This window comes from Pteropus medius, unplaced genomic scaffold, assembly GCF_902729225.1.
Source record: "Pteropus medius unplaced genomic scaffold, Ma_sr-lr_union100, whole genome shotgun sequence".
In the NCBI taxonomy this organism is placed as follows: domain Eukaryota; kingdom Metazoa; phylum Chordata; class Mammalia; order Chiroptera; family Pteropodidae; genus Pteropus; species Pteropus medius.
This window is the reverse complement of record NW_024344371.1, coordinates 2438260-2451445: the sequence shown is the minus strand read 5'-3', so window position 1 is coordinate 2451445 and position 13186 is coordinate 2438260. Positions and strand designations below refer to the sequence as shown.

Here is a 13186-nt window from a genome sequence, read left to right as displayed (position 1 = left end):
ACACCTGATAGTGACGGCTCTTGTTAGATCTCGTTTCTGTTACAAAAATGTTACTGCATTTCATATTAAATATTCTTAATATTTAACACTTTTTAAAACCAAACTCAAGTGGTGACTTGAGGAGACAGTCCGGTGAAAGGGGCTCCTGGCTACTAGCGCATCCGATAAACATTTCTGACTGCCAGGGTGTCCACTTTAATACTCAGCTGGCATGCACCGGCACGGCGGATGCTAAACTATTTCTGCACCCATTGGTAGAAAGTAAAATAGCGCGATAAGCAGTCACATAAACTAATAATACAAATACCAGGGTGTGTGTTTATTTCAGAAACCACTCATGCATTGCAATTCCAAGTGATTTCCTGGTTTGGCCTTAGAGTGCAGACTTGAGAATTGCACTGCAGATATCGTCTTATATGCTGAATATTTATCATGTGATGAGCAGCTTTATTTACACACACACACACACACACACACGTGTCTTTACTTGAAAGTCTATTTAAAGACACACGTGTGTGTGTGTGTGTGTGTGTGTGTGTGTGTGTGTGTAGTTTAGCTGGAGAATAAAGGGGACTTATTTAAATTTTAAAAATTATTTTGGTTTGTTTTTAATTTCTGTTACTATGTTTGTAATATATTTCCCCCTAGTTTTATTGAGATATAATTGGCATGTAACACTGTATTAGTTTAAGGTGTAGAACATAATGATTTGACTGTAATATACTTTTGAATATCAGCCTGCATATATATGATTGGGGCAGGTAGACTGGAAACCAATGAGAGGTAGAGACTTCAAATGTTATATGCTAATAAATAAGTAAAAATAAAAATTATTTTACTTTTATTTAGTCAACTGTATCTAAGCTATACTAGTCTTTACTTGAAAGTCTATTTAAAGACACTTAAAAATGTTCCATATTCTCTAAAGCTCTTCAAATAAATTCACGAAAGCTCCTGGTTAACAAATAAAAGTTTCACAAAACCTCACAGAAAGTAGGATTTAAATGCACTGTGATTCAAAGTCCTTCCTGGGTACTTTAGAAATTCTCTCAGGTGTAACATAACCCAAGGCGCATTGCTGGATAAGACCTCCCACTCACGATTTCTCACCTCCTGTGACTACTTTTAGTAAAACTGATGCCCGAGACATCTGGGTGACCACATAACAGAGAAAAGAAGAAACCAAAGCTTCCGAACATCTTGAAATTCAGATTCCAAGAATGGTCATAAACGGACCAACGCGTAACCATGGATGAATCGCTTATCTTGTGCCAACATATCAACTTCGCCACCAGTACGATGGGTGGGAAAGCCCTGCTCCTCAAACTGTTCTAGAACGTGCAGAGAATCCAGTGAGGCAGAAGCGGAATCAAACAGAGCCATGAAAACTCCATTGAAAGGAAGCGCTAGTGAAGATAGCGAAAGTAATTACAAAGGAAGGCCCCCAAGAGGTTGGCGTCTGCCCTCTGCCTTCTCTCATCAAAAATGAAATTTTAGTCCCAAGAATTTAATAAGATGTAAGGGAATGAGTTTCTATTTAACCACGGCCTTCCAGGGTTTCCAGTGCAACGCCCCAGTTCAGCTTTAAATAAAATGCCTGTCCAGAGCCATTTGAGTCAGGAGATGAATAAACTGCCTGGACAGGGTAGCAATCAAGGAGAAAATACACTTTCTCCTTTCTCAGATAGAAACAGCAAGCAAATATGGGGAGTGGAAAGGTTCTGACCTGCGTAAGAAAATTACTAGTTTCTCTCTTATTGCAATCTGCAGGGAAAGAACCAAGTTCTCGTGTTGGCACAGGGCCACTCCAGGATATAAATGTTGAGATGGAGTTTGCCAAACTAGATCAGGCAACGAGGAGGAGGGAAAGTGTGTATGCGAGAAAGATGAGAAGTCAGGCAAGAGACTGGTGGCTGCCATGTCTCTACCCAGCTCCCGTCACTGCAAAAAATTAGATGGAGAATCCAGTGCCCTGCCCGCTGGGAAACGAATAGGTCTTCTTACAAAGCCCGGGCCTTCTGCTGACAGAAGTAAATGGACTTTTCAAAAGGAACACCACCCTGCACCCAGACAAACACGAAGCTCTCAGCCCCTTCACAGCCGAGGAATATGCAGTGTATGCAGTGTATGCCTATCCTCATTTGTCTGCCTTTTCTTCCCACTGCCCCAAGGCTACAGAGCACCGCCAGGATGCTGAGCACACGGCTGGTTTACGGAGACTGGCCTTGGGGTTATAGCACATTGGCATTTTCGAGTTACAGAGCAGTCACCAACTGCTTGTCCAGGGAATTAGCTTACACTTCAACGCTAAGGCTTTAAGGCAGACCTGAGAAAACTCCTTCCATCAACATGTGCTTCTGAGAGCCAGAGAGTAACATAAGCAGCAACCTGCATTTGCCTCTGCAAAGCAGGCCACAGCAAGGTCCCTCCCAGAGCCGGCTTGGGGACCACATCCTGCCCAGACCCCTGGACCCAGCTAGGTCCCTTCTACACACACACACACATATACACACACACATACACACGCCAAACATTCACATTCATCAAGCTGCTTGAAGTAAACTTCAAAAGTAAAAGTTTGGGAAATTTTTTTTAAAGGAAAGATATAGATATAGATATATAAATATTCTTCATTCTCCACTGTATTAATTGAACATTACCCCTCCAACCTCTGCAGCAGAGATGACACTCAATAAAACCGGTTTGTGCGTGACGCATACCAGAACCCCAGGGAGCTGCCAGGCATTTCCATCCCTCGGCTGGTGTTGGACACCCTTATGCACAGCGGGGCTGTGTGCATGGCAGAAGGGAAGGCTCTGGTTTTACAGCCTTGTATCATGAACCTCAGAGAGACCAGGGCAGAGACTTTTACATAAGGTACTAAAATAAGCTTTGTAGCTTAAAGCAAACAAATCCAATTCGGTGAACTGGAGACAGAGAGATACTGACCTTAAGCCATGTCCTTCGGACTAATCATGAGATACTGCTGGGGACATCAGCAAGGCTGGGAAAAGGCTGTCTGAGAATCAGCGAGGCTGTGCCTTCTACCTCCTCAATGACCCTCCAGACACCTGACGGGCGTCGCCCTGCTCTTCCGGGACTCACAGAGATGAGATCTGCTAGGGAAGCACAGTGCGACCAGCATCTCCCTGTCACTGCAGCAGGTCCAGCCCATCAAGGCTCAGAGGGACAATGGCGGTTACCTCCAGGGTAGGGTCACCTTCCAATTAAACCTGGCAACTAGACACTGAGCATAAACGCTCTCCACCCGCTACAGGCCTCCTCGCTCACTCCACCGCATCTTCCTCAGTGTGTAGAGACGAGTCTCAGAACAACAGGTCCTGATCCTGTGGCTGAAGAGAGACAACCGGCGTGTCAAACTCCTGGCTCATTCATCAGCTGTGAGGTGTAGAGTTCGATAATCCCTTATCTGAAAACTTTGAGGCCAGAGGAGTTTCAGAATTTATATATATATATATATATATATATATATATATATATATATATATATATATATATATAAAAAGCTAATATAACACCCCAGCAGAGTCTGAGGAAGCATCCTAAAAGCTCATTAATACTTTTTTGTACCAAAACATGAATATTCATACTAATTTTCTATCAGGTCAATCAAATTAGTTATAAAAAAAACCCAAAGTTGCCAAGGATGGGGGATTTAGCACCATCTGCTTCACTTCCTCTAAGAAGTATCTAAACTTAGTCACTCAGGGACAAAGACCCACAGCGGGGACCAGACAGATGATGCAAATGTCAAAACACCAGTAGGCACTCCTGACTCAGGAGGCCATGGGACAGACCAGCTGAGATGGAACCAAACCGATCTGAAGAATCTCTGACACAGAAAAGAGAGATACAATTCCACAGACCCTCCACATTCAGAGAACCAGTCCCCAGGACTCTGGCACCTGGCTCCAAGGGGACACGACATGTACCCAATCACAGACCATAGTAAGGCCCACACAGCAGCCGCAGACCTGCTATTCCAGAGCCCTGATCACACGTGACTGACGTCAGCTCCACGGCAAATCATGCGCTGATCTTTCTGCCTCTGGGAAGCTGAAAGAAGATCTCACAGTTGCTGTCTTTCCACATCTTTAAGTGCCAGCATCCCCAGGTTTCACATCCCACTTTGTTCCCGTCTCACTCTGTGCATGCTCCCTGGCTAACTGCATCCACTTCCATGGCCTCATCTAACACCTCCATGACCTTGACTCCACATTGCAAGCATTTAGTCCCACCTTCCCCGCCGCTCCAGCTGGTTGCCTCATGGACCCTTTCCTCCTGTGCCACAGCCTACTAATACCTGTGTACTTTCCCACGTCAACTTGCCTGGCACTTAGGTTGGTCATGTGACTGGTTCTGACCAATGCAATGTGGGCAGAAATGCCATATATCACTTCTGTTGGGGGCATTTGGTCCTGTCTCTAACCCCACGTCTCTTCCCCTCCATGATGCCAGGACAAGGCAGTGGAGAATCAAAACAGAAACATTCTAAGTCCCGGAGTCACTGCTTAGAAAAAGGCACTGGCCACGAATTGTGAGAAGAACAAACTTGTTAAGGGGAAAAATTACTGGGAGTTTGGAATTACCTGACAGCAGCGAGTGTTACTGACCCCACACACCTGCTTTCTCAACCTGGCAAGTTCCTACCTTATTGTGCTCAAAACTCCAATTCAAATGCCACCTCTTCTGTGAAGTCCAGCTTCCACAGGAAGGTCGGCCACTCCGTCCCGTGACCTCTAGCAGTTCACTCTCGCATCTGGCACAGCAATTACCCGAATCTATTGACAGATTCCTGTTTGCACGTTTGGGGCCTACGTTTGTGTGTGCTTCTTTTTCCATCCATGTGGCCTCAGTACCTTCAAGTAGCAAACACCCGATATGTCTGATTTACTGAAGCAAAGATCAGAGCCTTCTCGCTCATGGGACCAGCAAACCCCAAGTCAGCATTTCCCTGAGCCACGGCGTTCTTGGCATTGTGGTAAGAGGCAAGATACGTAAGATGCTGTCGCCCGCCTCTAGGAGAGATTTTTATCTTCAGATCCTCTGCACCCCATTATCTCCCATCCTTATTAAAGGAAAGCTTCCACTTAAAAAAGTACATGGTCTTTTCAGGAACGATCAGCTAAGACATTTCTCAGAAAGCAAGACCAAAGAGAGGTCTTGTAGCGATGAGATGAAAGCAGAACAGGGCTGTCTCTCGGCCCCTTCGAGCCCGGCCCGCCCCGCCTGCCACCGTTTGGATTTGTGACCTGGCATTCTGGGATCACGCGGCTGTGTTGGGGTTATTTCTGATGTGAAAAGAGCTGCAGCGAAAGCATCACTGGCCTAGGAACCCAGATGTGGAGAGGACAGCCTAGCCGGGCAGAGTCACGTCATCACTGCTTGGCAAAGCTTCCCGAACCGACAGCACAAAACCCTGCCCGTGGTCAGAGAACCTTTGCTTTTAACGCAGAGGGAACTGGCTAGAGTAACGCATACGATCAGTCGTTTCCTTTCTTCCTATTCTCTTAAGGATGTGACATAACTCTTAGTTCCAGCCCCAGGGAAACGGTGACCTTAAATAAATGGTGTTCAATTATTAATGCAATGTTTCCACAATAATTCCCACAGATGAGCGTTTTGCCTGCTGCAGGTGTGGCTTTGCTGTGAACACAGAGATGAGCCACTTAATGTACATTAAACAGAAGGTCATCTGCTAGTGCTGGCATCCCAGTATTCAGACAAAAACATTCCTAACAAAGAGCCGTGGCAAACGCAGGTGCCACACCCCCAGCTGCAGGAGAGCACAATGGGGCTCCCAGGACATAATCCCGGTAGGCCTTTCAGAATGGTAAATGTTAGACTTTGCGGTGCACTGAAGGCTGGGGTCCACGGACAGTAGGGAAAATTAATAAAAGTGAAAGAATTGGAGAGGTAAGTTAGAACGAATGGGAGAGTTTGGGAGACTTGAGATAGTATATTTTGATGTTAAGTGTCACATGTCATAGAGAAGAGGTACATCCAAATAGGGGACACTTAAAGTCACAGCTAAATATAGGGAATTGTTCCTGGCTGGTATTTAGAGATCACATACCATGAACAGAACAATGCATGCCCTCTCCAGTCCCATTCAAGTCCCAATGTGGAAAGCGAGAAATTGACTGAAAACAGCACTGCCTGGCACCTTACCTTGTATGAAGATCCTGTTCCAGTAGATCTTCCCGACTTGATTGCCCCCGAGGAACACCAGGTTGGACAAGATCAGCATGGAGGTGGAACAAGATGCTAGGGCGGCGTGGCATCGACGGCGAGCTTGTGGGGAGAGGAACCGGACCTGTGGGGCCAAAGGCAAGAAGGCATCTCATCTCAAGGCTAAAAATGAGACTGAGAGTCATGCGGCCCTCCTCGGCCGCGGCCCAGGATGCCTCCCCGCACAGCCTGAACTGGGTGGTTGTTTAAACAGGTCTCACAACTTCTATTCCTGCAACATGCTAATTCTGGTCCAAGAAAGAAGTGACGCACTCTGAGTTGTTACTTCCTGTGACCAAAACGGGCTTCTCTTGGACATAGGTAACATGAGTACTGAAGCGCACATCTCTGCATGCAAATCTACAGGTACGAGAACATTTTACACTGCTTTCTATGATAACAAGCACAGCTCTGTGTAATGAGCTCAAGATCAGGGTGATCTTCTGGGCCAGTTTACTTGACCCTGGGGAGCCATTCCATAACTTTGACCCACTATTAGGAGGAGTCTCATTAACAGGGTGCAGAAGAATCAGTACAAGCCGACTCCATTCCTAGAATCAGAGATCGGGGCACATGCCCCATTGACAGTGAGCTTGCAGCCGCATCAGAGAATGGCGGCTTATTACAGCATCTGAAATGGGCAGGAACTGGAGCGATGCTCTCCAGCGTTGATGATAAAGAATTCTGCTCATTCATCTGTGCTTTTCATTGCACTTTCTCCTTCCCTTTTAATATCTTCTCGAGGATTTCATAAAGTCGTCAAAGCCTTTACTGCTCAGCACTGACTGTTCTCGCGGCCCTCCCGAGCAAGGTCACAGTGCTGTGTCTAGAGTATGTGAGCGCCATGACGGTCACAGGGACTGTCCTTTGGGACTAGATATTCAGAATGAGAAGCAGGTACAACGCAACAGCCAGACACAAGGCCCCAGGTTTTCTGACAAATACCTCAGCCTCATCCAAAGACAGAAAAGCGAGGGAGTAAAGGGTCTAGAGACAGTTCTTGAAACCTGCACATCCTGACTTCAGCTGTGCTTTAATTACAACTAAGAATTCTGAATTGCCTGAATTCATGGCAGGCAAAAAGGACTAAGCCAGAGAGAAATTCTCCAGCAGGGGATCCTGCTGTGAATCGTCTGTGGCCATTCTGTAAGCCCTGGTCAGTGCCCTCTGAAAATCCAGAGAAATGAGTTCCTGACCCGCTCCCCTTTCCTCTCCTGCCAGTCCCAGCATCTGCTCTGCATGCTCAGATATAGCTGCCACCACGTATCTGCCCTCCAGCATCACACTGGAGCATGGCTTTACTGCCACCGTGTATGAGAGTGTGGCCTTCTCATGGATAAGCTGTGCAGTAGGCACTGACTGAGTTATCTGCCTGGACATGACTGTTGTGGAAAGCTCTCCAGTGATGCTGGCATGTTCCTGGTTAGAGGCCACCAAAGAAGATGACCTCTTGTCTCTCCCCTGCTCTAAGAGGCCACAAGCATGTACAGGGGATAATGTCAAACAAACCCAGAATAAGGGACAACTGCACAGTATAAAAACTGATACTGAGGGAGAAATGAGGACAAAGAAGGTTTGTACCTCAATGCTCTCCTCCTCTGAGAATAGAGACAGAAATCTACCAGTTTCTGCATTTTAGAGCAGAGGAAGGTCTTTTCTGGGTATGATTGACTCAATTAGCTATAACTGGGGAGGCGGAATGAGAGGAAGCAGAGAGATAGGGAGAGAAATCTAAAATAAATCAAGAAAATATGAATTATGTTAATTGACATAAATATGTCCAAATAATTCTCTCCAGGTACAGGGACTATGACAACGCATTTGATTTCTAAGGGACCCAATGAGTCAGACACTCTGCCACTTCTGTTCTAACCCCATCAGTCTCCCCCAACCTTATACGCTGTTTGGGGAATTCAAAGGCCCCAGGTGATCTTTTATTAATGTGAATCCCAGAGAGTGCACATAGCTCGGTTACCTCCAAGTGGTTCTCCTTTTATGGGAAATCATCACAATTATTAAATAATCAACAGAGATACTGAGAGAGGAAAACGCTCTTAGGGTTGCTAAGCAGGGCTGTGGTGCTCGGTTACCTGGTACAGGGCAAGGACGGGCTCTAGAAGGAGGCAGAGCTGAGGGGCACGGGGCAGAGCAAGGGAGGAGGCGAGGGGAGAGAGGGTGCTGGAGGCACAGGGCTCCTCTCAGCACCTGAGGCCCCGATTCCTGCGAATCTTCCCTGTATTCTCCGATTACCCCAGGATTCCTCTCGGCTACCTAAGTCCATAAATTCCTATTTCTGCTAAGGGAGGGAAAAAAAAGTCAAAATAATAGCAAATACAAAGGAGCCACTGCTCCCAGAGACAGGAAGGAGGGCATCTAAAATCTGAAATGACTGAAGACAATTCGATTTTTAGAAATAGTTAATTTTTTTGTTTTTAAAAAAGCAAGAATGTTAAAGGCATGGGCTGTTGGAATCAATAAGCTAGAAAGACTTAAAGAAGAGATCAAGATGATCATAAGCGATTCTCCATTATCCCCCAGGGTGAGTGGGTGGGAGACAAAATAGATGACAAAGAAAATCCAAAAACCTGATTTTAATTAACAGCTCCACCCTCTGAACTGACAAAATTAGCCTTGCCGATAAGTAGCAAACTTGACAGAGCCCTGCTTCTCTTCGTTGTGAGTCAGTGGGAGAGGAGAATTGTGGGCCCCGAGGAAGGAAGAAGAGGGCCTGTCTGGATAGCCCACGGAAGGGTAATAATTAACAGCAAAGGGGATGTTAAGTCTCAGCTGCAACCATCTCTCCTCTTCAGATTCCCCAGAAATACTGCAGAAGGAGATGGCTTCGACATTGGGGATTTCTTTCTCTCATCTTGGAACCATCTGACTTCAGTCATTGGTTTACAGGAACTCTAGAGGAGATCTCCATACTTAGGGGATCCCAGGAGGAAAAATGCCATGTGGGCGAGGCAGGAAGGATATATTCCCTCGGCCCAGCCAGCAACGTCAATAAATATGACTTTCTGAATCTCTAGAGCCATAGGGCCAAAGTTCCCACTTTAAACTCTTTGCTTCTCTCATATTCTCTTCTCTGAAGTTCTACAGCAATTGTCGTCATCACTCTTGTGGTCCTTCACATCTAGGATGCTGGCTGTCCACGTGCAAAGGACCGAGCCTTATTTGTTAGTCACCATCCTCATGGTGTAGGTGCTTGAAACCTCTCTTGGTAGGAGAACTAGTATTGAGGAATTATAAAATAAATGGGGAAATAGATCAGTGTACAGCAAAGGGTCATTGGGTATGAAAATAAGAATTGGCAACTTGGTTGGATAAGGCAATGATGATAAACAGAATTTGGTTTTTATTAACACGAATATATCAAGATAAAAAGCAGCTCTGGTCTGGTCATGCTCTCTCCCCAGAACACAGATGAGTCTGTGACAATCCAATCTCCTGGTCGCAAAAAGCTGGAGTAGCACTGCCCCCAGGGGCATTTAGAAACTCACTGGGCATGTTTGGTTGTCCTAAGGACAACACGATGGCCAAGAGGCGACTGTGGATTCTGATAGGCAGGGGCCAGGGGTGATAAACGTACTGTAGTGTGCCTGTCCTGCCTGAAATGTCAACAGCGCCCTCTGGAGAGAGGGTGAAATGTTTTCTTCCACATTCATTCTAGAGCTGACTTCCCTCTCAGTCCCTGGGGGCACAGAACACCCCTTCCTCTCTCATTAGGAAGGAAGACAAAACCATTCCCCCTTTTCCCTGGGGCCCAGAAAAAATGCATCTCGGGGTAGGGAAAGGGTTCCTGATAGGCCCTAGTGCTCAGCCCCTCCCACCCCCACCCCTCACCGCCTGGCATCAAATTTGAGAGAGGAGGAATCTCCTGTGCCACCAGCCATGTTCAGGCGAGCTGTACCACTGGGTCCGAGCCCCTCACCCCACACCCCTGAAACCCAGAGGAGAGAGAAAGAACAAGAGATGGAGTAGGAACTGTCCCCATACGGGGTGACCAGTTCCCCAGCGTGGACTCTGACCTATGCGACAAGTTGGGACAGTTCCTCTCCATGCTAATGTTGCTACAACCCCTTCTTCAGGCCCAAGAGCAGGTAATGGATTTTGGACCTGGATACAGCAGGCCCCTCAGAACATCCGGGAGTACAGGCAGACCTCTGAGTTCCCTGTGTGAGCACACTGTCTCTGAAGGAAGAAACAAGAGGCGGGTGTGGGAATGTTATAATGACAGCTAGCAGTGGCTTTAAACTTCCCTCTGAGACACCGATTCCAGAGGTGAGGCATGTAACCCAAACGAAGCAAACTTTAGGGTTGAACTAAACTTCCGTCAAACTCATTTGAATTTCTTTCTGTGACGGGTACACGGCTCATGTCCACAGCTCATATGTGTTTATTCATATCTCCATGGCAACCCCTCTATCTTTTCCAGTCAACATCCTGTCCCTGGAAATCACAGGACTGGCTGGGGCAAATAAGCTGGGGGGAGGGTGTTCATGAATCTGGGTCATAAGTGACACTCAGCAGGGCCCGGGGATGGAAGGCAGATGGTGGGGCCGCTGCCTGCTATGCTCGAGGGCCCCACACTTGTCCACGGAGGGGCTGAGCTGGGAGGAGGGGGTGGGCTGAGCATCTGGGGGAGCAGATGGGCCAGAGAAATGGCTGCTGAAGACGGTGACAAAGGCTTGGCAAGTGGGACCTGATGCTGTTTATTTTTAAGTGGGGGAGAAGCTAAAAAAAGAAACTGGGTGGGTTTGAGCAGCTGGACACAGTTCCTACAAATAATCACTGAAGTTTTTCATTTTCTAATAAAAATGCTTACCAGAGATATAAGAGAGGACGAGCATGAAAATGGCGAGGGGGGCCCTGGAGGAGAGATTACCCCACAGGCCATGAAGAACAGACCAACGACAACAAAAGAAACAATTCTAGCTCTTGTGAAAGAGAAGGCTGGCCAGAGTGAAACACTCAGGATCACAAAGACTCAAACTCCAAAGTCATTCTGGGGCCCCCGTCCCATCTCTGCACCAACCAGCCAGGCCACTGCTTCCCTTGGTTCCTTTCTCGAGGCACTTCGGTAATTTCCACTGAGAAGTCTGAGTTTCCCCAGTTACCCATCACCCTCGTGTTCCTACCAGCATCTCTTGAAGGATGAGGAGGCTTATTCTTGACTCTGCTTCACCCAAGACCCCATGTGTGCTCGATAATTATCCTGTCTCTCTCTTTGCACTAAGTAAGTTACAGAATCACCTGACTTTTTAAATGTCCCATCCTATCCTGTATCCAAGACAAATAAATATGTAAAGACACTCAGAAAGCAAGGCTTCCTTCCTTCTTGTAATTGTACGAAGCTTCAAAACTATCTGGTCAACGAAGCTAAATTTTCCAAACTCTAATTGCTACTGAGATCTAAGCAATGCATGCTCCTGAGAGAGAAGCAAGCACCTACAGTGATGGAGGCAGAGCCAGTTTTGCTTAAATGGGCAAGTCACCTGCTCCATACTTTAGATGTCCAGCTTAGTTAAAAACAGCAGAGGCTGATGTGTGGACAGGAAGCCACTGTCAAGACAGAATATGGAGACAATGGCTTCCTACAGGCAACGATGTCAGACAAGGGTGCATTTTATTTCCCTATTTGTTTAATCTGTATGCAGAACATATCATATGAAAAAACTGAGCTAGACTTAAAGGAGGAGTAAAAACTGATGGAAGAAATATCAATAACTTATGATATACAGATGACACCAACTTACTAACAGAAAGTAGTATTTAAAACAGTTACAATCAAATAGATCAATGCAACAGAATAGAGCCCCAAAATGAATCCAGGTATATTTGGATATTTACTGTATATTAAAGGTGATCTATCACACTGGGGAAAGTATGGATCACGGAGTAAAACAATTTTAAAATGTAAAAACCATTCTCAGTTCTAAGCCATACAAAAACAGGCAATAGACCAGACTTGGCCCATGGGCCATAGTTCGCCAACTCCTGCTCTATTCTATTTTTGGTATCTGCCCTAAAGGAACATTTAGACACATCCACAAGGAAGCCCGAATAGGCATCTTTCACTACAGCTGCATTTGCAGAAGAAAAAATTAGAAACAACCCAAATTTCCAACAATAGAGGGATGGCTAAGCAAATTATGATATATCTATATCATGTCCAATTATGCAGATCTATATAGACTACTATAGAAACATTTTCAAAACATACGATGAGGCAGAAAGTGCGAATTTTAGAACATTTAGAACATATCCGAAAACACACACACATCAAGTAGCATGATATGGAAGGCCAGACTCCCATCTGATAACAGTGTTTGCCTCTCGTGGGAGGACAGTGAGAAAGGTGTGTTTGTTTTGGGGGGGATAGATGTCTTATGGGACTTCAGTCTTATCTGTATTTTTTTTAAGAGCATATGGTCAAGAATGACCTCATCAATTAAAAAAATAATAAAATAATAGACAAAGGAAATCTAGGAATCTTTCCACTAAATGGCCTTAGACCCTAGACACCTCCCCTGAGCATAAAGAGTCAAGGCACATGGGTGGGAAGATGGAAGCCAGATGACTATCACGTCCAAGATATGGCTGCTCATGGTACCGGGGTCTCCCTCTCCGGGCAGCACTGAGGTCCCCTGGGACTATTAAATAAACCTAGGATGTGACAGCCATGGCCTCAGCTATATGCTGTTCAAAAATAAAAACAATAGCTTAGGGTGAAGCCTGCTTTTTGAGAAAATTTGATATTTAAAAATCTATAACTGAGAAACCAGGTACAGCATTGCAAAAGAACTCGCCAAATGATAGTACAGAAAATTTGTCTAGTGACATCCAGTTAAACATAATAGATGAGATATCTCTGCTAGCTTCACAAAACCCATTAAAATATAAGTAGACATTTGAAATTGTAGAAATCCAG

At 45.8% G+C, this 13186-nt stretch overlaps 1 protein-coding gene across 6 annotated transcripts in view; it reads right to left on the bottom strand.

Annotated features, from left to right (window-relative positions):
- Nucleotides 1-2960: 2960 nt before the first annotated feature.
- Nucleotides 2961-13186, bottom strand: part of HHAT (hedgehog acyltransferase) — a 177253-nt gene continuing 167027 nt past the window's right edge. For 5 of the 6 annotated variants that reach the window (XM_039870324.1, XM_039870323.1, XM_039870325.1 and 2 more), the window contains 2 exons: nt 6193-6337; nt 5025-5089 (listed from right to left, as the gene is read on the bottom strand). In XM_039870324.1, the coding sequence (XP_039726258.1) occupies nt 5040-5089; nt 6193-6337 (195 nt within the window). In that variant the 3' untranslated portion in view covers nt 5025-5039. Of the gene's footprint in view, nt 3354-5024; nt 5090-6192; nt 6338-13186 lie in introns of those variants that run through there. The other variant, XM_039870322.1, reaches the window with a different exon arrangement.